Source organism: Rhincodon typus, chromosome 42 (assembly GCF_021869965.1).
Source record: "Rhincodon typus isolate 14 chromosome 42, sRhiTyp1.1, whole genome shotgun sequence".
Lineage (NCBI taxonomy): Eukaryota > Metazoa > Chordata > Chondrichthyes > Orectolobiformes > Rhincodontidae > Rhincodon > Rhincodon typus.
In genome coordinates this window covers 4,395,774-4,420,748 of record NC_063373.1, presented here as the reverse complement: position 1 = coordinate 4,420,748, position 24,975 = coordinate 4,395,774, and the positions used below count along the sequence as shown (strand labels likewise).

Below are 24,975 nucleotides of genomic sequence, written 5' to 3'. Positions count from 1 at the left end.
GGTTATGATAAACAGAGTAACTGTCAGATCTGGATGTGGTTTCATTTTAAGTTTCCAATTGTAAAATAGCCTTTCAAATAGGAAGCAAATATATTGGAAAAAACCAGAAGAAAACATGGGTTGTAAAACTGAGAGCAATTAATCTGGTCAGTTGTGGAGATGACACTCAGGGAAATTGCTCGATTATTATTTAAAACAAACAGGTTCATAAATGTCCTTCACAGAAGTGAACCAGTCAGTATTTGCACAAAACTACAGAAAATACAGAGGTGGGAGAGACAGACATGAAGCAGAGGCATTTTATGGAACTACAACTCAATCCAGTTCCTGTTTTCTTCCCACAGTCTTCAATCCTTCTGAAGGGTTAACAACAAGTGTATAGTTCCTTGACAGTGGAGTTGCGGGTAGACAGGATGGTGAAGAAGGCATTTGGCATGCTTGCCTTTATCTGTCAGTGCACTGAATATAGGAGGTGGGAAGTCCCATTGCGGCTGTATAGGACATTTGTTCAACGAATTTAGGAATACTGTGTTCAATTCTGGTCTCCTTGCTATAGCAGAGCTGTTGTTAAATTTGAAAAAAAGTTGAGAAAAGATTTACAAGCTTGTTGATGTATTCGGAGAGTTTGAGTTATAAGGAGAGGCTGAGTAGGCTGGGGCTTTATTGCCTGTAGCATCAGAGGCTGAGGGGAGACCACTTAGAGGTTTAAAAAATCAGACGGAGATGGATAGGTTGAATAGCCAAGGGCTTTTTCCTAGGGTAGGGAAGTCCCAAACTTCAGGGTATAGGTTTAAGGTAAGGGGACAAAGATTTCAAAGGGACCTCAGGCGCAGTGTTTTTGCACAGAAGATGGTACACGTATGAAATATGCTGTCAGAGTTGGTGGTGGAGGCTGATATAGTTACAACATTTAAAAGACATTTGGATGGATACATGAACAGGAAGGTTTAAGAGGGATTTGCTGGAAAATAGGGTGAGATCAGTTTAGAATATATGGTCAGCATGACCAAGTTGGACCGAAGGATCTATTTCCATGTTGTATATATCCATGATTCAGTGATTAAACAAACTGTTGGAAATCTGATATAAAAACAAAAAATGCCAGAGGTACTCAGCAGGGTCTGGCAGCATCTGAAATGGTGTCAGGTGCAGGAACCATTGCAACCTTGAAGTGTTTTCAATGATCATTCAAGGCTATGTCATTGGTACCTATGTGTTCCACAACCACTGGCAGTTCACCCTCCAGCTCCAGAATGTCCTGCAGCTGCTCCATGCTATCTTTGATCCTGGCATGAGGCAGGTCACATACCATCTTGGATTCATGTCTATGGCCACATCAGTGCCTGTCGGTACCCTTGATAGTTGAATCCTCTGTCACTAAAGCCTGCCATTCGTTTTCATCCCATTCTGTGCAGCAGAGCCAGCCATTTTTCCATGAACTTGACTGTTGCTGATTTTCCATGAGGCCAGCCCTGACCATCCCAAGTATCCAAAGCGGTATATATTTCTTCCTTCCTGAGCCTTTTACTTTGTCTGATGGTTACCCATTCCCTTTCTACCTGTGTAATTCTCACCTGCGGTTTGACCACCTCACTATATATGCTGTCAACGACATTCTCAGTATCACAGATGCTCCACAGTGATTCCACCCACAGCTTTAGCTCTGAAATGCAGCTAGCCAGTAGCTGCGGATGGACACACTTCCTGAACACGTAGACATCAGGAACACTGGAAGAATCCCTTATTTCCCACAGTGTGCAAGAGGAGCACACCAGGGGTCTAGGGTCTCCTGTCATGACTTCTCACTAAATTAAGCTTGTTTTCCCTTTAAAAGAATTTAATTGAGCCAGGGATCTTCCTTCGTTTCAAACACTTCTATTGTGATCAAAAGCTCCTATGTGTACTTTAGTTGATATATTACACTTCAAAAACTGTAAGAAAATACACTGCAAGTATCACTTACGAATTTTTCAACTGGGTCTGTGTCATTTTCTGAACTGCCCAGACTGAGACAGAGCACTGTATTCAGTCTTTCAACTTTACCTTCTCCATGTCTCACCTCACTATGTTTTCACTCAACTCCAAAGCACTCGGAGTCAAGCAGCACCCTCACTGCAGCCTGGTCATTTTAATTGACTGTTCACACTCACTCTGAACTCAGCATCCTGTACTGTTCCAATGCAGCTCAATCGGTACTCAGAGAACAGCATCTCATCTTTAAATTCAGCATTCTATAAGTGTTCTGGACTCAAGGATCTGGCTTGTTCCACCTGAAAGGGTGCGAGAACATTGAGTCAAGAAGGAATTTTAAAAAAGAAGTTTGCAGGTATTTCAGAATGAGGAATTAATAGGTTAAAATTATGAAGTGGATGATTGGGACGAAATTTGACAGAAAGAAATGAGGCATTCTTTGGATAAATCTGAGACCCTTTCAGGCCAATATCTCTTTCCTCAGTTGCAGGGCCCAGAACTGAAAACATACGCCAGGAGTGATCTAACCACGAATTTGAAAATCTTGCTGCTTTCCAAATTACAAAGATATCAGAAATATTTTCCCACAGATCGAACAGACAAACCTTTTTCCTTCCACAGATAAAGACTAGTGATATTCAGATCTTGATGACTCCGCTGGCAATCAGAACTTGTTTTGATATTCCGATCTACAAATTGTTCCCGATCAATAACCTGCACAACGAATTCACAAAAGAAAAATCACTGTCAGCCAGGATAAAAATCGAGAAAAGACAAACATTTCTCTTGGTTTCAGTTTGCTGTGCAAATGTCATTCTTCAAAACACGCCACTCACAACGTGGAAAGGCATGCGCATGAGCGCTGCTGCACCTTGTTCCCAAATAAAGATGGCGGAGTTAAATCGGGGCCGATCACCACTTGAGGCCCGCAGCCGTTTCCAGTTTGCTGTAAACGCGGGACCGGGAGTTTCTAATTCGGATCAAGCGGCCTACACCGGGCATTCATAAAACCTTGCAGCCCAGACTAACTCCATTTTTCTCCCGGTGTCTTCTGATTCTCCCCGTCTCCCGTCTCCACCAGCCGCACTCACTGAACAGCCAATCACAGCGTCACTGAGCTGGCAGCGTTAATGATCACGTGCCGTCCTTCTTGCCCCGCCCCCTTAATTCCAATTGGTTGTAGAAAGCCAGAAGCCGCCAGACACCGGGTTTTCCAAGCAATGGAGAGTGGGGTTGAGTGAAATACCTTCATATAAAGGAAGTATTATCGTAGCTCAGGTGGTTTAGTGGCATATCCATAACAGTGAATAGTCAGCAGTCACTTCGGATTCAGAGATCATCTGTGTAATTTAAGATAGTCCAATCGGTTTATTTCAAATCACAAGCTTCAGAAGCGCCGCTCCTTCGGCAGGTAACGTCTGAGACTACGCAGTGTGGAGCTGGAGGAACACGGCAGCGTCAGAGGAGCTGGGAAAGTTGACGTTTCGGGTCGGGACCCTTTTTCGTTCGTGGGGAGGTGGAAGGGAGCTGGGAAATAAATAGAGCAAGGAGGGGTGGGGCTGGGGAAGGCAGGTGGGATGGTGATAGATGAGTGCAGGATAGGGACGATCCCCGCCTACCTGACTTGACACAACCTGCCCATCTTCTCTCCCACCTATCCGCCCCACACATCCCACCGAGCAATTCCTATTACTCACCAGCTGCGCTCATCTATCGCCATCCCACTTGCCTTCTCCAGCCCTACACATCCTATCTCTATTTATTTCCCAGCTCCCTTCTCCTCCCCATTTGTCAAGAAGGGTCCCGACCCGAAACGTCAACTTTCCTGCTCCTCTATGCTGCCTGGCCTGCTGTGTTCCTCCAGCTCCAAACTGTGTTGTCTCTGACTCCAGCATCTGCAGTTCTTGCTCTCTGAAAAAGTCTGAGACCAGCCTTCTACGCTTGGTCCGACAGCTCCGCCCACTCTCCGTCTCCCAGTCGGTGAGCTGCCGTCAATCAGCCGGGCCCCTTTGTGAGATGAGTGGCGGGATCCTCCCTCTCTCTGCCCTGGGATGAGCGTCATCATTCCTAGTGAATGGTGCACACAGCACATTGCTGCTGGCTATTCAGTCGAGTGAACCTGTGACCACTCCCTTTGGAGATGCCATTAAGCTCTCCCAACTCTCTTTCCATTTGCTCAAAGCCCTCCAAATCTTTCCTCAAAAAGTAACATTTCTAATATTTTTATCTTTTAAAAAAATTGTGATTTTGTAAGCAATGTGGCGCTGGAAAATGGCGGCTTTGTACACTTTTCACTGTACTTGTGCACTCGTACATTTGAGTACATATGGCGATTATCTCTATTTCTAATTCTCAATATCTTTGGAGAATAACTGGTGAATCTGCATCCACCTGCCGTTCAGACAATTCCAGATGCTTAGAACGCACCAAGTAAACTAATCTTCACATTTTCACTCTGCATTATTTGTCAATTATTTGAAAGCTGTATTCTGTAATTAAAATTATGACAATTGATACCTCGCCACAAAATAGAAATCCACCTCAATTATCATTTATTCATGGTGTATGATCTTTGCTGCCCAGACCAGTATTTAGTGCCCATCTTTATTTGACTTGTAGAAAGAGGTTTTGAAACGCCGTCTTGAACTGTTGCAATGCATGTGCTGTAAGTACACCACAGTGCTGTTTAGTCAATAATCACCTGCAGCCTCCTAATGCTCTTTATCTCTGTAACCGTCTCGATATTTGACAAAACTGCCTATCTCTGTAAGTTCCTTCAGCCTCACAATTATGTCACTATCATCTTCTCCAACTGCACAAATCTCCCGATCTCTGCAACCTGCTTCAACCCCGATAACTCTCCCTGTCTCTGTATTCCCACAGCCTCACAATCCTCTTGATCTCAGTATTCCTGTAGCCTCACAACCCTCCCTGTCTCTTTCATTGCCCAGAAATAACTCGACAGAGGCCAGTATCATATCACCGAATTTTAGTCTGTGATATGGGCCAAACAGGTGACAAGTGTGACGAGTCGAGTTTGGGAAAGTTGGTTGGCATAGAAACGTTGCAACAAAGGGTCTATCGCAGTGTTTTTTTGACTCTCTAACGTATGTGATCATGTTTAAAAACTGGATGTGAACCAAACTTGCTGATATCTACGTGAGAACCTATTCTTCAGTATTAGGTCAACACGCTGTCACTGATCATGTGAATTTGTTCTCCCTCAAATATAAAAACAAACAAAAAAAAAATCCAAAAAATAAGAAAGGCTGAGTTTTACTGACACACAAAACAGTTTCAGGTTGCTAAAGAATATAAAAGTCCATGGTGTTAGGGGCAAGGTCTTGCCATGGATAAAGGATTGAATGACTGGCAGAAGGGAGTGGTCATCTTCAGGCTGGCAGTCAGTAACTATTGGATTTCTGCAGGGGTCAGTGTTGGTACCATAACTGTTCACAAAATACATTAACGATCTTGACAAAGGAACTGAGGGCGTTGTAGGTAGATTTTCAAATGACACAAGGTAGGTGGAGAGATAAGTAGTGTTGAGGAAGCAAGGAGCTGCAGAAGGACTTGGACAGGCTAGGAGAATGGACAGAGAAGTGGCAGACGGAATGTAATATGTACAACAGTGAGGTTGTGCACTTTTGTTGGAAGAAATGAGGCAAAGAATATTTCTCAAACAAGAAAGACTTCAGAAATTTGAACCATCACCACCACCACAATCACCACCACCACCATGAAAACTGCTCAAAGCTTTCGGAACATGTCCTATTGCCACTGCTGTCAACTCTTCAGCTTTGTTTTCTAATTGTTTTCATGAAAACAAATCTCCACCTTACAATATATGCAGCGGAGCAGAAAGAAATGGCTCAATCTGTGCCAACAACCATTGCTATTTCACTCGGATAGGAAATCCACACCTTCCTCTTTCAGGACAGTTCCCGAGGTCCGGACCCTTTGGCCGAGATCTTTCTCACCTTCCTGAATGTGTTTTGTTGCTATTCAACTTTTGGGAAACTGTCTGCAGACATTCCATGAGGTGAAAACCTTGAGATCGTATGACATCTTCCTGTAGAACATAAATTGAAATAACCAAAACCATCCCTCCTGTTGCATCTTTTCTTCCTCAGACATATTTCTGTGCGACATTTTGACAGGAAACCACATAACAGATGTCACAAACTTTTGATTGAAACATTCTGGAGGGCAGTGATAATTAATTCGATAGAAACACTTTTCAACAGAAATAAAGGCTGGAGATTGGTAATCTGGAAAAGATCTTAGAGAGTCAGTGCAGTCACGTTGTGCCGAATGGCCTTCATCTGTAAAGATGGTGGTGTAAATTGTTTCTTTTTATAGGATGGGTGATGATGTTGGATTGAGAGGTGAGCAGAGCACGCCCAGAGAAATTTGAAAGATAGATAATTAAAAGGTCGCTTCTGAATGTGAACACTTTGATGATATAACAGTCCCCAGGCACGTGTGTTGTGATTCTCACATTTAAAGGTTGTCTTCTCAGTGTGAACGCGTTGATGATAAGTCAGCCCCCAAGTAGGTGTATGGCACCTCCTGAAGTCTGGTCATTTAAAACATCTCTCCCTGCTGGAAAAAAGACCCTACGGCCCATCCTGTTAGCGCGGGTCATCAAACATTCATCTATTCTAACCCCAGTTTCCAGCACTTGGCCGGTACCCTTGTATGTTCTGACGTTTCAAATGCTCATCTCAATTAGGTTTTCACCATAATCTCAAATGGCACAACGAATGGGTTTGAGATGGTAAAACTGTGTTCACACCTTTTGGGGAACTGATGCTCATTTTCACCCACAGAGAGGGACACATTCACACATTCCTCGAGTGTAACACAGGTTTCAGGATTATAGCCAGTCCATGTGCTTCACATCAGCTCCCTGTCCCCAAAAATAAGTTTCTCCGGCAAAAGACAGCTTTAACTGGGACACAAACGATTTCTCCAGGCAACAAGAACCGTTCCTATGAGCTGGGATATGAAATAGACAATCAGCTGAAATAGTCCCGCCAGCTGTTCATGTGCAACTTTAAATTTCCAAAACCCACCAACCCAATCACTGTGGGTCCTGGGAATAGAACATAGAACCTAGAATGAACATAGAACAGAGAATGTGACAGGACAGCGAACGGCAGACATTTTTCATTAAAAACAACTGACACAGGGTAAAATGTAAATACTTTTCATGTCTCATCTCTTTCTGCTTCTGTTCCTGTCTCGCCTTGAGCTCCCTCTGACTGTCCAGATCCCAGCTCAATGAGCTGCTTGATACAAACACATGCAGATCCTGAAGCCAATTGTTACCAGGAAAGCAGAGCAAAGAATGTAAGACACCAGGTACTGAGAAGTGATGGGTTTGTGCAAGGTTTGGTAAGGAGACGCCAGGATCTCATCTTCCTGATTCCTCCAGATACTGATTCAGGAATGACAACAGTGCCAGTTATCCCCAGTCACAGCTACAATGGAAAACGTGTCTGACAGACAAATCACAGGAGTGTCAATTCCACTGCTTCCTGGCTCAGGTGGATTTTACAAACATTTTCCTGTCACTTCACAAATTGAACTGACCACAGCTGGTCATAGAGATCTTGCAGCACTGGAAAAGTCTATTCAGCTCAGCAAGTCTACATTGGTCAGCAAAAATCCCCAACTGTTCTCGTCTCATTCCCTGTCACTTGACACGTTAGCATCGTAGATGTACACCTAAATGTTTCTTAGCTGTCACACAGGTTTCTGCGTGTTCCATCCTGACAGGCAGTGAGTTTTCCCACCATTCACGTTCTGGGGAAAATTATTCCCCACCTCTGAGCAAATTCTGTTCCTATCTGCCCTCAGCTCTCTAATATGCTCGATAGGGTTCTAAACCGCATTGCTTGTTTGCTTTTCCCAATTTATCGTTGCTTGGTTTGTTCGAATCAAATCACTTCACAGATTTCTAAAGTGTTCAATGTCAGTAATGGTGGGTCTGGTTGTTTATCATGGTAGTTGAAATGAATATGCATTTAAAAAAAAACAACAGAAATTTCTGAAGAAACTCACTAGGTCTGGAGAGAGAAAACAGGGTTTTGAAAAAGTTGACTGCTTATGTCTCAAAATGCTACAAGATCTGCTTAATTTGTCCAGCAAATTTTCTGTTTTTGTTTCAGATTTCTGCATCCAGGGTTTTAACAATTTGAAACACTATTGCAGTTTATCACTGAATTAGAACTCTGTTTGAAGAATATCTTCCTGACTCTATCAGCAACCATGAACTGTGCGGCAAAGGGAGCTGATGGAGTGAAAACACCGGCCCTGGATGGTCTCGAGCCATCATCCTTTCTGCTTAACAGCTGAATACGCTGACTAATTGCGCCACAGAGACTGGTGGTGCAGTAGTTTGCACAACCCCCTAGAGCAGACTATCTGTGAGTTCATGCTTCAGATTGCTGCTCCCGGAATGACAACAAGAATTCTTTCAATGTCTCAGATCAGTTAATTTTGTCGAGAACATCAGAGGCAATGTCCCTGCTTCTTAAAAAAGGGGGAAAGTTGCCTGACTACCTCTGCTCAGTCGGATAGTTCACCCTTCATTCTCTTCTGATCTCGCTCTTCAAAGAGTTTTGAAAGTTTCACAAAGCTGGATAGTGGACTCTCCATTTTGTTTCCTTCACATTTTACCACTTGTCCATGGCAATGTTTTCCTAAAATCTCTCCAAAATTCTCTACCTTTCAGCATGACCAAAAATGAGGAAATTAGACTTTGTGGAGAGATTCCTGAGGCAGGGAATGTTCTCTTTGGACGAAAGATGGTTAACCAGAGATTTGCTGGGGTGTTTTGTAATGATAGGGGAGGCAGCGGAGGGAATGGGCGGGTTGATAGAGCAGATCTGGAGAAATTGCTTGTCCTGATCAGGGGCAGTGATCAAGGGATTGAGATTTCAGGCATTTATCAAAAGACAGGCTTGCGTTGAAATAGCTTTGCTTCCCTGGTAGGTTTCCCCTGAGATGGAAATGAACAGACATCAGAAACCGGGGGTGAGTGGGGTTTTGGAAACAGATTTTGTTGGCTTTCAGCGATAACTAATTCGTCAGGAACTCATTCAAAACAGAAAAACACCAAACTGGCGTCAACAGGATTCAAATGTTTGTGAGAAAATCCCAATGGATTTCCAAACCATCATCTTAAGCACTCAGCCACGACTAGAGCACTGAGCCTTAGTTTCACATTTCTAGGATAAATTTCTCAAATGGTCCCAGCAGTAAAGGTGGACATGGTTCACCCTGATCAATCACCCTCAATTGCTCTCTCTCTCTGTTGTGGGTTTCCTTCTGCATTTTTCAACACAGTTCAGTTTCCCCACGGTATAAGCATATTTTTAACTTTGAAAACGTTTCTCATTAGATATGCAGTATCATACTGAGAATATTACTCATAGGAGCAGAAGTAGGCCATTCAGCTCATCAAATCCGCTATACCATCCAATTAGATCCCAGCTGATCTGATCATCTACAAATCTACCTTCTTGCCTTTCCCCATGACACTTAATTCCTTTACTGATTAAAAGTCTGAGTACCTCAGCCTTGACCTTAATAAATGATCCGATCTAGACAACTCTCTGCGGTAAATAATTCCAAAGATTAATTTATGTCTGAGACAAGAAATTCCTCCTGATCACTGTCTCAAATGTGTGAACATTTGTTCTGACATTATGCTCTCGATTTTCCCACAGGGACAACAACCTTTCCACATCTACTCTGTCAAGTCCCTTAAGAATCCTGATGAGGAGTCAGTGGGCTCTAAGCATTAACTCTGCTTTCTTCACTTAGATGCTTCCAGACCTCTCGAATTTCTGTATCAATTTTTGTTTTCGTTTCAGATCTCCAGCATCCACACTTTTGGATGGTTGTGTGATGGACCGTCTTCAGGATTTATAGCAATGTTGGCAAGGTGACGGCAGCAGAGCCAGGGACGCCTGGGACATTGGCTGGACATGGAAGGGGAACTCATTGCGAGCCAGTGATCAAACATCAGTAAAGTAATTCTTAAGAACACCCTGAACTATGCTTGAGAAGAAGGTTTGTAAAGTTGAACGTTGTTTCTTATTTTTCTGCCTTAATAGTTTACTGTCAATTGAACAGAAGATGGAACTCTATTTAAGTAATCTCTTTCTATTAACCTATCATCTATTCACTCTGTTTACCTAAATACATGTGACAACAAAAATCATTTATCCTTTGTTTTAGTTTATCCCAAACAACCTGGTACGCTTCAGTAAGCGGCAATTTTATTTTTTGTAGTCCTATGGCTGATCAATTCCTGCTTCTGTTGCAGGACTGCATTTCAATTTACATCGAAAAATCTGTCCATTTTGCGAAAGAGCCACGTTTTTGCAGTAGCGGGTCCAAGCAGTGTCAGATAGAAGACGTGGACCTTCCTTGTTGTTTGTTCCCAGCTGTACTTGATAATTTCATTAGTTGTGTGAAGCTGTTCGGACTTTGCTGTTGTTAATGTCAGGTATTCCTGGTCAGCTTAGAATGCCTACAGTGTGGAAGCAGACCTTTTGGCTCATCGAGTCCACACTGACCCTCCGAAGAGCACCCCACCCAAAGTCACTCTCCTCCCCAATCCCATTCCTGTAAACCTGCATACTCCCCTGTTTAAGCCACATAACCAACACATTTCTTTTTGGATGGTAGGAGTAAACGCCCACAGGCACTGTGGAATATGCAAACTCCATGCAGACAGTCGCCCGAGGCTGGAATTGAACCTGGGTCTCTGGTAATGTGAGGCAGCAGTGCTAACCAGTGAGGCACGGTGTATTTGAGCAAGGTGACTACATCCTGATTTTTTGACTGGGAATCGAACCCGGGATACAGCAGTAAGGCACAAAATCCTAACCACTAGGCCACCAGGGAAGATACAGGAAACACTTGTCACTGCGAGTTCACACTGGGGAGAGACTGTTCCTCTGGCAGCATCTGTGAAAAGAGAAAGAAGGTTTACATTGAGTCTGACAACACTCTTCTTTAGAACTGGAGCACCAGGTTGTGGCCAATTCATAGTGTTCATTAATTCATCTGACCTTCTGATACACCAGCGAAGTCACACTGGCGTGAGATTGTTCACCTGCTCTGATTGTGGGAAGGGATTTACTCAGTCACCTATCCTGCTGACACATCGGTGAGTTCAGTCCGAGGAGAAGCATTCACTTGCTCTGAGCATGGGAACGGATTCACACTGTTACCCCATTTTCTGAGTCACCAGCGAGTTCACAAACGACTCCAGTAACTGTTATTTTCTGCTCATTGCATCGAAGACTGAGCCATGTTGATTAAGATCTCCTGCTGGTATAAATAAACTTCAACCCAAATAAACTGCCCAATATTCTGATTATATTCGAATAAACCAGCTTTGCTTTGAATGAAGTGCTTTACTCTTTTTGTTCTATCTAACATGCAAGTTCATCCTTTTGAAGAGCTCTCCCTCTTCTCTTTCTCTGCCATCCCCATTTCCACGAGTACAAGGAGCACATGCTTGTCACTAAAATTGTGACAATCTAATTAGCTGCCTCTGCTACTTCCTTTCCGTGTCACTCACTCACCATGTTATACTGTCCCTGAAGTTCCTCCTTGCCTGAACCTCAAACTTAGATCTTTCATCAGTGTCTCTCTGATCTCTCCTCAAAGACTTTGAACTCATTTTGCCCATGAGCACCAACTTCTATGAGTTTAAAATTATTCTGTATGAATTTCTAAGTTTCCACATCCTATAACGGGTACTGTCTTCAGGCCCTGTCCCTCTTTTCTTTAAATCTGCCATTACTCCAGACTCAAAGTAAGAAACCTTTAACCCCTACTTGCAAATGACTAACCACATCTCCAAGGTTTCTTTCTTTTCTTAAAAGCAATGTATTTCTAAAATCTGTGTCCATCTTTTCCAGAACTCCATGCATGTATCTCTCCAATCAATTTCTGACCCTGTCACGGTGCACAAACAGCTTCTATCAACATTATAAATTACATCCTTTGCGACTGTGTCAAAGATAAACCAGCATATCCCATCTTCCTCAGCCTATTGTAGCCTTTAACAAAATTGGCCACAACCTGGCGCTCCAGTTCTGAGGAACAGTGTTGTCGGACTCAATGGAAACCCTCTTTCTCTTTTCACAGATGCTACCAGGCCTGCTGAGTTTCTCCAACATTCTCTGTGTTTGTTTCAAATATCCACAATTGACAGTAATTTTTTGGCATTGTTCCAACACCTCTCTACCATCATCGAGCTGAGTGGGGCTACTCTGTCCTGGTCTGGTTCGTCTCTATCTGATCACAGCACTGGAAATGCTTTACACTCCCACTCACGCAGTTCTCTCTGATGCCCCCAGACGATCCAGCTTTGGTCTCCACTATTTCTCATCAATCTGCTGCCAATAATGACAGCATCTAGAAATACCGAGTCAGTTGTTAGATATTCACTAACAACTCCTATCACGACCTTAGCACCATTTGAAAAGTCAGTATCAGCATACCATGAAAAGTTCGAGCAGATTATTCTGTGGACTACTCTTTCTCCTTTCATCTCCCTAAATCTATAAATCCTTCTCCCAAATGCACCTCTTCCTCCCTGCTCGTTGTTCCAAATCCTGGGCTTGGGCTCGTACTAATTCTTTTCTTCTCTCCCGATTCTCTTTCTTGTTTTCCTTAAAGTTGTGACTTGAGATGTGGTTCAATGCTTCATTCAAATTCACCAAATAACAGCTCACAGTCGCACCTCATCGTTAATGACTTAATTATTGATTTTAAATATTTGCAAAGAAACTTTTATTCATGATTGTGGAGAGGAGCAAGTCCAGTGGTAAGCTCAAAGTTTCCTTCTTGCCAGGGCCGTTCGAACAAGCGTTGCCTATGAATTATATTGATACAGCCCCATTCAATTCCTTTGGATCCCCGACTGAACTACAGTAATAACTGGAACAACAGCTCAAAGACTAAAGTTTTAACGTAACAAAATGCCTCAAGCAGTTTCACAGGAATATAAGCCCATATTAAATCATATCGAAACATAGCCTCTTACAGCATGGAAACAGACGGACCAAGTTTCCCAAAGTAAATTGGTCCCACTTGCCTGTGTTTGCCACATAGCCTTCTGAACCTTTCGCATTCATGTGCCTATCCAAATGTCTTTTAGATACTGTAACTGTACCTGCATGTACCACGGCTTCTAACAGTTCATTTCACACACGACCTCAACTGTGTTTGGAAAAGTTTCCCCTCAGGTCCCTTTTAAATATTTCTCCTCTCATGTTAAAACTATGTCCCCTAGTTTTGAACATATCCGCCTTATGGATAAGACCTTTGTTATTCACCTTATCCATGCCCATCTTCATTTTACAAATCTCGATAAGGCCACCCCCGAATCTCCTATGCTCAAATGAAAAAAAGGTCCTTGCCTATCCAGCCTATCATTCTCACACAAACTCTCCAGTCCTGACAACATACTGGTAATGGTTTTTTGAGCCCTCGCCTATTTAGTTATGTCCTTCCTGCAGCAGGGTAACCAGAACTGCACACAAAGCTTCAAAAATGACCTCAACAACGTCCTGTACAACCGAAACATTTTGTCACGACTCCTATACTGAATGGTCTGAGCAATGATGACAAGCGTGCTAAACACTTTCGTAAACACTCTGTTCACCCGCGATGCAACTTTTAAAGAACTATGTACCTCAACTCCTTGATCTCTTTGCTTGACAACACTACGCAAATCACTACATTAACTGAATAAAGTCCTTGCTAGTTTGGTTTACCAAAACTCAATACCTGGCATTTATCCAAATTAAATTCCTTATGCCACTCCTCAGCCCATTGACCAGATTGATCCAGATCCGTTTGGAATCTTAGACAAACTTCGTACCTGTTGACGATACCACCAGTTTTGGTATATCAGCAAACTTACTCACCCTGAGTCATAAGTTCTCATCGAAATCTTTAGATAAATTATAAATAAGAGTGGATCAATACTAATTCCTGCGGAACACTACTGGTCATAGGCCTCCAGTCTGAAAACAACCCTCGACCACCAACCTGTCTCCTACTGTCAAGCTAATTTTGTATCAAATTGGCAAGCTCTCCTCGAATCCCATGTAATACACATTTATTAATTAGTCTACCATGCCAAACCTTGTCAAAGGCTTTGCTAATATCCACGTCAACAACGTCTACCTCTGTGCCATCATTGATCTTTTTGGTTACGACTTCAAAAACAGCCTTTAAGCTTTTTAAAAGACTTTCAACACTCTCTCTTTTGCAATATGGACTGTATTGAAGACATCAATGTTTATTTCCCTGAGTTCCCTCACCTCAATTTCTTTTTTTGCAGTATAAACCGACACGAAATATTCATTTAGCATCTCTTCCATCTCCTGTGGTTCCACACATAGACGACCTCGCTGATCCTTGACAAGCCTTATTTTCTGTCAAATTACTGCTTTGCTCTGAATGTACTTGTATAATCTCTTTGGAGAGTCCTTAACATTATCTACCAAGGCGATCTCATATCCCCTTTTTGCCCACATGGTTTCCTTCTGAAGAATGTGCCTACACCTCTTAAACTCTTCAAGAGATTCACTTGTTCTCAGTTGCTTCTACCTAATTTATGACTCCTCCTTATCCTTAACCAGTGTCTTAATATCTCTATTCCTCCATTGTTCCCTGTATTTAACAGCCTTACCTTCACTCTAACAGGAACATAATGCCACTGAACTCTCATTATCTCACTTTTGAAAGCTTCCCAGTTGTCAGCTGTCCCTTTACCTATGAACAATCTATTCCAATCAACTCTTTAAAGTTATGGTCTCAGACAATCAAAATTTACCTATTCCATTTAAGAACTTTAAAATTCATACAAGGCCTATCCCTTCCATAAGTATTTTAATACTAATCGAGTTATGATCACTGGCTGCAAAGTGCTCAACTACTCCCACTTCAGCCACTTGTCCAGCCTTATATCACAAGAGAAGGTCAAGTTTTGCTCCTTTTCCAGGAATTACATCTACATATTAATTAAGATGAATTTTTCGAACACTGGTCACTAATTCCTCACCAACAAAACCCTCAGCAATATGGCTGTCCCACTCTATGTTAGGAAAGTTAAAATTCCCTACTAATACAACTTTAATATTCTTGCATATAAATGAGACCTTTCTACATATTTGACCCTCAATTTCTATCTGACTACTGGGGACACTATTAAAATCACATCAAGGTGATCATTCCCGTATTATTTCTGAGTTCCATCCACATAGCTTCACTGGATCATCCCTCAGAAATTTCCTCGCTAAGTATAGCAGTAATACATGAAAAATCTGACTCCAAGGCCCCTCCAGCTCTGCCTACTTCTCCCTCACCTTTGACGGTGTGAATTGCTCTTAAAGGCCTTTGCACTTAAATTATTCAGTTGGAAATGTGGATAATTTACTGACGATTGTTAATGTCTGAAAACAAAAAAATACCGTGGATGATTTGGTGATGGGAAATCAAAAAAAGTTACGCCGTGTGTAAGGACACTTCTGGATATAAAAGACAACAAAAGAAAAACTAAGTCCATTCTGTCTGCTCAGGTCTTGCCTGGGCTGTTGTACCTTCATCCTATTTTCTGTTTGTTTTTTGATTAATTCAAATTCATCTCACCTGCTATTTCATACTTGTCAACGGCTGTTTGCCTTTTCAGAATGTATGTTGCCCTATCGTGAACATTCTCAGAGTCCAGTGTTTGAAATCCTTCTTGTGCCATGACCTATAAAGCACAATTGCAGAAAAAAATTAATAACAATTTCAGGTAAAATGTTGGGATATTAAGAAAACAGCATGGAACTTCAAAAATTTTACAGAGAGTTTGTGGGAATTGGCATCAAGTGGAAATCAGCAGTATTTCCAGTTATTCTGATCTCTGCCTTCTGTGGTCGACATCGGCCTCTGATGCATAATTTTTGAGGGTTGTTATGTGTTGATATTCTTAAGTCAGGTATATCTCAGTCCCATGGAGGTTTGACGTGTTTCTTTCTTTTGTAATGAACACAGAAGAACATGGAATTGTAAATGTGCAAAACCAAAGGTGAGCAGGAGCAAAGGATCCTCAGTGTATATGTGCACAAATCAGGGAATGTAACATGACATGTCGATAGAAGTGTAAAAAGAAATCTTTCGTCATAAATACCACTGTCGAGAAAAAAGACAAGGAAATTATGTTAAACTGAAATAAAACAGTCTCTTGTGTCACTTGGAAATTTGTGTCCGGTTTCAGATGTCACATCTTTGAAAGAATGCAAAATCATGAGAGAGGGTGCATGACTGATTCACAACACTGTTCCCGGGATGATGCAACTCACTGACCTTGAGAAGTTGGGGCTATTGTCCTTTACGGAACAGTAACTTTCAATTTGGTCGAGCTCCTTAAACTCCTGATGGATTTTATCAGAGTCGGATAGGGAGAAACTGCTTCCACTGAAGAAGGATTGAGAACATTCAGGTGCTGGTCAAATATAATTGACAAACGAAACAACACAAAATAAATAAAGTGAAACGTATTTTAATGCAGCGAGTATTTCAGATAATTAATGTTTCTGTGAATTGTGCAGTGGACTCGGGATTATTTGTTGCATTCAAAAGTGTATTAGCATTTAGCCTGGTTTGATGCTTTGAAAGAGCAGTTGTCATTGATCAGCAATGACGTCAGTTGTCTGTGAAACAGTAACCATAAAAGTCTGTCCTAACATCTCCCACATTCAGCAGCTCTCCACATTTTCTATAGTTAGTTTATATTTAATGTTTTGCGCGCTATCAGTGCCTTTACCATTCACACTTCCACTCTTTCAATCTGCCTGAGTATTTGTTTGAGATATTTTGCACTTTTAACAATTCCAGTTGCGATGAAAATGTACGACAATAGTTCCAATAGTTTGGGAGAGTCTCTATGTGTACCCAATTTTATTCAGTGGGCAATTCATAAAAATTTTGAGAATTCGCATGTGTGTAATTTTTATATGTATTTAAGTTGATCATTGATCTCTTGTTGAGGAATAACATTCACGTTCAAGGTTTAAATGGTAAGTTGAGATAAATGGGAAAGCTTGTTTTTAACAAGTTCTTATCATGCCTCAAATAATTGCCAACCATTGAGTGCTCCAGTGTGACAAAGGTATCAGATTTGGTCCAGGCAAATCTTAATTGATGCATGATGTGAAATGTCTGCAGCAGTTTTCATCAGGGTTTCGTGTTACATACGTGGCTCCCAGAATAAATAAACTCTAGCAAGCAGAGAAGGCTGCAGCGTCTCTGGAACAGACAGATTCTGGACTCTGCGAACAGTTCTTATTAAAGTCGTTGAATTTGTCTTGTGCCACACCAGTTCCAATGGCTGAATATTTCCAGCATGTCTAATCTCTGCGTTGCCTGATCAGCATCACCTCTGATTGGTAATTTTGAGGGTTAATGATGTCCCTGTGTCAGATAGACCATAGTTTCATTCCCTGGGATTTGGGCAGTTGTGGTGTGTCAAATAGATCCAGGATTTGTGCTCCATGAGAGTTATGCGTGATAAAAACTCCAGTTCCACGAATCAGCCCTTGGCGTCCACGTGTTGTTTTTATTCATTCACAAGATGAGGGCGTCGCTGGCCAGGTTGCATTTATTGCCCGTCCCTAATTCTCCAAAGGGCAGATAAGAGTCAACGATATTGCTGTTGGTCTGAGGTCACATGTAGGCCAGGCCAGATGTCTCCATTCCAAACTGAACGTTGACATTTTTGGCTGATGAATGTTTCATTGGCCATTTTAGATGGAAATTTGTCCATTAGGAACCCAAGCTCTACTGATGTTGGCAGTATTTTTGCTTTAGACAGAGTATAATAAGCTTTCTAACTCCATTGCTTGCCTTTAATAAGCTTCTGGGGAAGCAACGCTGTTGATTTTCATAATTACTTGACCCGAGGCCGTGACCCTTTGTGCATAAGAGGAAACATCAAGGGCCTCCTTGCGCTCTAATGATTCTGCCCCTGGAGTATTCCATAAGACATACCAAATGAAAGTTGGATTTACGTTAGTTGGCCATAAGGTAGTGATGCATTAACCTACATAACTGCATGAAACACAATCAGACATAAGCGAAAGCATCTGGCTGGGAATGGAGTTCGGCATGTAAATTTGGGAAGATGTATCATTACCAATGGCCCTTGAAAAAAGAAATAAGCAAATTGAAGGTTCGTACATATTCATTCAAGGTTTATTTACCATTTCAGACAACACTTCTATTGAAAGGTTTATGTTAAAATTAGCAAAAGTGAACATAATGACTGGATGCCACAATGAGAGAAGAACACAAGCTCTCTGAGCTGTGAATTTTAGGTACATTTATAATAGTCACCAGAAAGAGAAAATACGTGCTCGAAATAAAGGATAATAAAAAGTTCTGAATGAAGGACAACAACAAAAACAATATATAAATGAACTTGAAACAATTAGGAAGCCAAAAATTATTGCAATCGTAATTATCTCATTGATATCAAACAAAGTAAAATGGAAAAGCCAGCAATTATTGTCTCAGTTACACATTCATAAACTGAATTTATCTTCTGTCGAAAACAGGACTGATTGTATATTTGGAATCCAGTGGCCTCGAGAAACAGATCAGGAAAGTCTAAAATTCATTCACTTAGCCTGAAAAAGAGTGATAAGGCAACAGTTTAGAAGTTTATGATCAGGGCATTCAGGTTTAAATTTTTATTCAATGGCGCACTTCGAGATTTCACAAGCCACAATGGTCTGTTTGAAGTCCGAATGATTTGATTGTTCTCACCTTCACCAGCGTGACGGCAGCGCTGCAGAAAATGCTCAGGAAGAACAGGGTGATGAATGTGGAAGCAGTGGTCCAGATGTTGCCGTTATCATCTTCATAGTCTTCAATCCAAGTGTGATCTATGGAATCTATGAATATAAAACCGAGAGTACGTATTGAGGTTATTTATTGACCCAGTCTAATATTTCTTTATCTAAATAATGTAATTCTGAACCGTTACATCTTCTTCAAGCCATGAGGTTTTTCTCAAATTTGACTCTTGGTCGCTATTATTGTGTTAGTTACTCTCAGCAATACCTTGTTAATACTAACTGCACATGTTCTTCCTTTATTATCCGTGTCTGAACATTTTGACGTATTTCATCATTTAATCTGTTATTGGAGAATATAATCATTGTTATCATTCCAGGTATACTCATTGGGAACTATTATATTCATTATATCATTATATTTTCAATATGACTGTGGCAACTGTTTAGTTGAAAGTTGTGGTCATCACTGGATAAGAGATCAAATGTGATTACTCATCTTCTGCATTTATTTGTGACCAATTGCTTTGCAAATCATGAGCAGAAATTAGATCCACAGTAAGAACATTGCTTTATATTTTTGTTTATAGGATCTGTGTGTGTTAGGAATAACTTTTTGTGCATGTGTCCCTTCGTTTATTTCTGTCCATAGCTTGGTGTTTATGTTTTTCCTTTAGTGTTTGGGTACTTGGTTATGAGCGTCTCTTACTTCATGCGTGCCCATGTTGGAGATTGTACATGAATAAACACATTGATGTTGCTTTGTTGCCGGTATGTTCATTCATATGGTTCTGCTTTTGTCTGTAAATTTTGCGCATTTCAGAATATGTAAGCGTCATTATGTTAAAATGCCACTTCATTTGTTCATGCCTATCTTTATCTATTAACTTTTTTGTGCTTTTTTTTCCGTTAGTGCTATCTAAAATATGTGTTTATGTGTCGATTTCAGATCCCCCCAGCCTTAGGTTATTTTCATGTTTGTGCTCCATAATTGAGTTATGTCAGTATGCAACTTCATGTTTTGATGGGTGTTTATACTTATGTAATAATATCTGCTTGCATGTCAATGTATCCTAAACTATCTCCTGATATGATTTCTTGTATTATTGCACTTGGATTTTTACTGACGCGTGTGTCATTCCCTTTTTTTTGCAAATGCCCCACTGTTTGTTGATCTATGCAATTGCATGTCTGCGTGTGAGACTCATAAAATGTGTATATGCCTGACAGTGTTTATATGCCAATCATGTATTTTAAAAATAAATAATTAAGCTGCATCTTTCTTCATGTGTGTACGTTTGTGAAAGTGGGTTAATGGTGATCGTAGAATCCCTACAGTGTGGAAGCAGGCCATTCAGCCCATCGAGTCCACATCAACCCTCCCGAAGAGCATCCCACCCACACCAACCCCTTATCCTATCCCTGCATTTCCCACTCTAGACAGTATGGGCAATTTAGCACAGCTAAACAACTCACCTGCACATCTTTGGACTGCGGGAGAAAACCAAAGTACCCGGAGGAAACACACGCAGACAGGGGGAGAACGTGCAAATTCCACACAAACAGTCGCCTAAGGCTGGAATTGAACCCAGGTCCCTGCTACTACGAGTTAGCACTGCTAACCAGTTTGCCATTGCGATCCGCCGAACTGAAACGAATCTTTATCTCTGTGCTCATATGTATCTGTGTGTGTACATGTGGGAGGACATTTCTTGGATATTGTATGTGTGTGTTTATTAATGTGTATCTGCACGAATATTTGTGGGTACCCACAAATTTATTTGTATGTGTTTCTTTCTGTGCACTTGTGTTTTTGTGTGAGTTTAAATGACTGCTCCTGTATCATATGCATGTGTGTCTCTGTGCGTGTCCGTGTGTGTGATGGCTTATCTGTATGCGCATTTATGTGTGCGCATATGCATGCCCCTTTAGGTGAGAGCCTGAATATATGCGTTTTTAGTGCATTTGTGAGCATGTGTTTGCATCTGTGTTGTTTCTGCTCTTATCCCAGACTGTTTTCATTTTTATTTTTGTTGCAATTTTAATTGATTGCCGGCAATTAGGTCTGACCTTGATGGTGTAAGGAACATTTCTCGCCATCGTGGAGATATAAGCGTTTAGTGAACGACTCTTGTTGCATTCATAGAATTCATATCTCTGAGGTAAGAGACCTGAGTTCACTCCCCACAACTCCAGAGATGGATGATAGTATTTCTGAATATCTTGGACAGAAAATATCTACAAGTGTTCTGTAAGTGATACAAAATGACGCCAGGTGTTCGAATACCAGAATTGTCACCAGGTGCGTCAGGAAATTGAGTCGAAACTATGGAATATAAACTGGGTTGATGAATCACCAGTTTAGTTTTGGATTATGTGGAATCAACGTTAACAGCTTATGAACGGGACAAGCACGTCCAGCATGCTTCAAAGGAATTATTTTGAATGGAAATTTTTAACCTTTGGCCATTATGCGAGTCTCTACCAGGTCTCATTACAGAGGGCATCTAATGTGAAAACTTTCCATGTGAGTAAGCATACAGTCTGTTAATTGCTCCCCTCTCTTCTCCCTCTGTTCGACAATAACAAATTTTCTTTCGATTTCTCTTTGGTGTGGAAGTGAAGATACATTCTTTGGAATGATGCATTGGTGCAAAATCACTGGCAGACCCCAGAAACAAAGGTTAACTGCAAGTTACTGTGCACTCTATGCGATTGGTACCCGTAGCAATTCATTCTTGTTGATATGTCCCAATCCAAAATAATTTTAGAAATCTCTTAAATTTAAGTTCCCAGTTGAGATAATACCACAGTTTAAAGCTGGCATGAAGTTTCTTGGAATGGGCCATTGGGGAATCAGAAACACCAATCAAAATTCGTGGTATTCATTTTTCATAAAGCGGACATTGTTAAATTTCATCACAGTGGGATTTAAAGTAGAGAAGAAAGTACTTTGCAGAGCCCTGCAATGATTGGGCTTTAGTCTGTCTCTGAACCAGGACTGATATGAGCAGGCAGCATTGACTGCACCAGACACGAGTCCTGGACCTGCAAGCTATCGACTTTAACTGGAAGAACGGAATATTACTAAAAGTGGGAAACACAATAAATTAAACGGTTGTCTATTTAAATAACAACTGGAGGAAAGAAACATTTTATTACTTTTATTGAATTCTTAAGGGTAACCTTGAGATTTTCATTGGCATGAATTAATGGTGTCCATCAGTGCAAGCGAAATATTCACAAAACTCGGTTTACCGCTGGATTTATCAACCGTTCTGTTGATGATCTTCAATGGAATCGCTTCATGTCCCACCACACAGGAGTAAGAAGCACCGCTGGCCCACTCCTCCGCTGCAATCGATAATAGGCTGTACAAGAAGAAGGAGGTGTTGTCGCTCTCTGCCGTCACTTCGGTGTTCTTGTAGTTACCGGGATTAACCGGCTTGCCGTCGGTTGTCCACTTGACAAAGATCTCTCGGGGCCTGAAACCTCTGACTAAACAGGTGAGGGCAACAAACCTCTGCATGGAGAGTTCTTCTGTCGTTGGCAGGAGGACAGACACCGATGGCTCCAGTGGATTTTTAACTGCAGAATATTTGAAACAAATATAAATAAAATTTAAAAAATCAGGAATCAATATTGGATTTTACCGAATATTAAAATATTCCATTTTTAATTTGGGATTTATTCACTGTCATTTGTAAAGGAGCAGAGTGGCATCCATTCTGATCATTTAAAAAAAGGTTTAATTCGAACGTGGTGCCCATGTTTCCAGCCCAGAACTCGAAATTTTGTCCATTTGTCATTACTGGTGTTTCCATCACAAAACTCCTGGTGTCTTCACAATTTGTTTGACTTAATCATAACGGAATATCCTTGTCTCCATTTTTTGCTTAATCAGCGACTTCGCTATCCTGCCAGGGAGTGGATCATCAATGCTCCCAACGGTGTCAGTTCCTTACTAATCAAAGCATGCTATCGCTGTGACTGGATCTCAATTACACATGGGATACTTTGTGCTTTCATTTATTCACTCAATTTTCTCCTTGTGGATGGAGTCTCTCAGAGGAGTCGGTAGATACTGATGATTCACCACGCATTCGAAAACAACCTCACTCAGCCAGGCTTCAGTAGAAATATCTAATTTGCTGATCGCACCATCGGAATGCTCTCCGGACTGGTGACCAATCTCTGATTTCAGAGTCTTCTCGCCTTGTATCCAGGTGAAGCTGACTCCAGAATGAAGATTTGACACAACACATGTTAATGTCACCGTCGCCTCCAGTAAGACCTGTTCGACTGGTGGTGGTAGTATTTTAGCTTTGTAACCATGGCACTCGGAAACTGCAATGAAGTAGAAATTAGAATCAATGAAAAATGCCTCTTGAGGAACAAAACACCAGTGTTTAGTCTATTTCCGCACAAGGTAAAGAAACAACCTTCGAGATGGTAACTTCCAACTATTCCTGAAACAATATTTACTTTTATTCATATATTTTGATCTGTAAAAACATCCGTGCCCTGCGTAATTATTCCTAAAGAACACTGACAGGGAAACAAGTGAATCCTGTGAAGAAAAAACATCAATGCTGCCATAATTTAACCTATTCAGTAACCTTCCTTTCAGAGTTCTTCTCTCAATTAAGGCCAACAATTGATACTTGTGACAAAACTCATCTCCACTCAATATAATGAATTCATTTTTACATTCACGAGGCAGACGTGCAAATGTTGCCGCTCACACTGAGTGCCAAATCAAATCCCAATTTCAGTATAACTGTAATCAAATGTAGTGATTCTCTTATTCCTCGTGCATTTACAGAGATTTTAATATGTTACAGGGGTGGTGAACTTCCACGGAATTTCTGTTCAATGTGATTTTACGTGATGGAAAATAATTTGCATTATTAGTGTGAGATCATTCTCTAAAATATCGTATGAGATATTATTTCTTGTGTGCCGAACATCGAGTAGACCTGAAAACAAGACAATGAGTACAGCATTGGAAATAATGTAGGACACTCTTCACCTCAAGCCTTTCCCCCCATTCAGGTAGTTAATGAATGGTGTATACTTTCACTTTATTAACCAATGTGCATTTTTAAATTTCTTCACAGGTCAAAAAACAATCAAGCAAGAGAGGTTTGTATTGATGTGCAAACTCACCTGACATTTGCACGAGTAAATTTCAGACTTCCAATCCTCACTGTGTAAACATATCAATCCTGAAACCAAGCTTTAACATCCTGGCTCTCATTCCTCGTTCATTCATCCCGACTGCGACATTCCCACTAGACTTTATGTTCCTGCCATATCCACTAATTACAGAAAACAGCTAAAACAGGCTCGATTAGAGCACGTTTATCCCTGTTAATCAAATATGATACTCATTTGGTGTGTGTTTTGTTGTCATGATTGAAGTTAAAGTGCTCCATAACATGTCAAATTTTGTCGGACAGTGCTCAAGGCCAACAGATAATTCTGAGATTGGAACGAAGTATTGAAAGCATTTTGTTTTATTTTCAAATAAGTGTCGCTTCATATTCTACAATGTCATCTTCAGACCACAAATCAAAAGATATAGGAGCAGAATTAGGCTGTTCGGCCAATCAAGTCTGCTCTGCCTTTCGATTATGGCTGATATGTTTCAACACCCCATTCTCCCGCCTTCTCCTCGTACGAAGCACGAGCCAATCTATCTCTGTTTTAAATATTCTCAATGTTTTGACCGCCACAGCCCTCTGCAGCAGTGAGATCCACAGATTCATCACTCCCTGGCTGAAGAAATTTCTCTTCATTCCAGTTCTAAATAGCTCTCCCTTGACTCTGAGGCTGTGCTGTCGGCTCTTAGTCTTGCCTACTGGTGATGACATCTTCTCCGCATCCACTCTATCTCGGTCCTTCAGTATTTTCTAAGTTTCAACGAGATCTCTCCACGACGCCCACCCCCCAAACCCCTGATCATTAAGGCCATTACCAGCAATGGATTCAGGATTCCCACTCCCTCTTCAAGGATTGTCAAACAACAAACGAATCCAGCTAATTGTCAGAGATAGTAGGAACTGTAGATGCTGGAAAATCTGAGATAACAAGGTGTAGAGCTGGATGAACACAG

General features: G+C 41.2%; 1 protein-coding gene, 1 long non-coding RNA gene and 1 gene segment (V, D, J or C); 1 reads left to right on the top strand and 2 right to left on the bottom strand.

Annotated features, from left to right (window-relative positions):
* The window catches only part of LOC109913555 (zinc finger protein 239-like), a 19,149-nt gene extending 16,050 nt beyond the window's left edge, over positions 1–3,099 (bottom strand). For 4 of the 14 annotated variants that reach the window (XM_048619148.1, XM_048619151.1, XM_048619149.1 and 1 more), the window contains exons 1-2: positions 2,843–3,085; positions 2,577–2,685 (exon numbers count right to left, since the gene is read on the bottom strand). The gene's annotated coding sequence lies outside the window, so the exon portion shown is untranslated. The other 10 variants (XR_007265928.1, XM_048619143.1, XM_048619146.1 and 7 more) reach the window with 7 other exon arrangements.
* LOC125487517 overlaps positions 1–16,551 on the top strand; it is a 19,115-nt gene extending 2,564 nt beyond the window's left edge. Inside the window, exons 2-3 of the long non-coding RNA XR_007265931.1 lie at positions 9,858–10,056; positions 16,280–16,551. This is a non-coding gene — a long non-coding RNA (uncharacterized LOC125487517). The remainder of the gene's footprint in view (positions 1–9,857; positions 10,057–16,279) is intronic.
* A 5,455-nt stretch (positions 16,552–22,006) lies between these two features.
* The window catches only part of LOC109913554, a 19,632-nt gene continuing 16,663 nt past the window's right edge, over positions 22,007–24,975 (bottom strand). Inside the window, 2 exon segments of the C gene segment in view lie at positions 22,007–22,442; positions 22,896–23,204. Of these exon segments, the coding sequence occupies positions 22,054–22,442; positions 22,896–23,204 (698 nt within the window).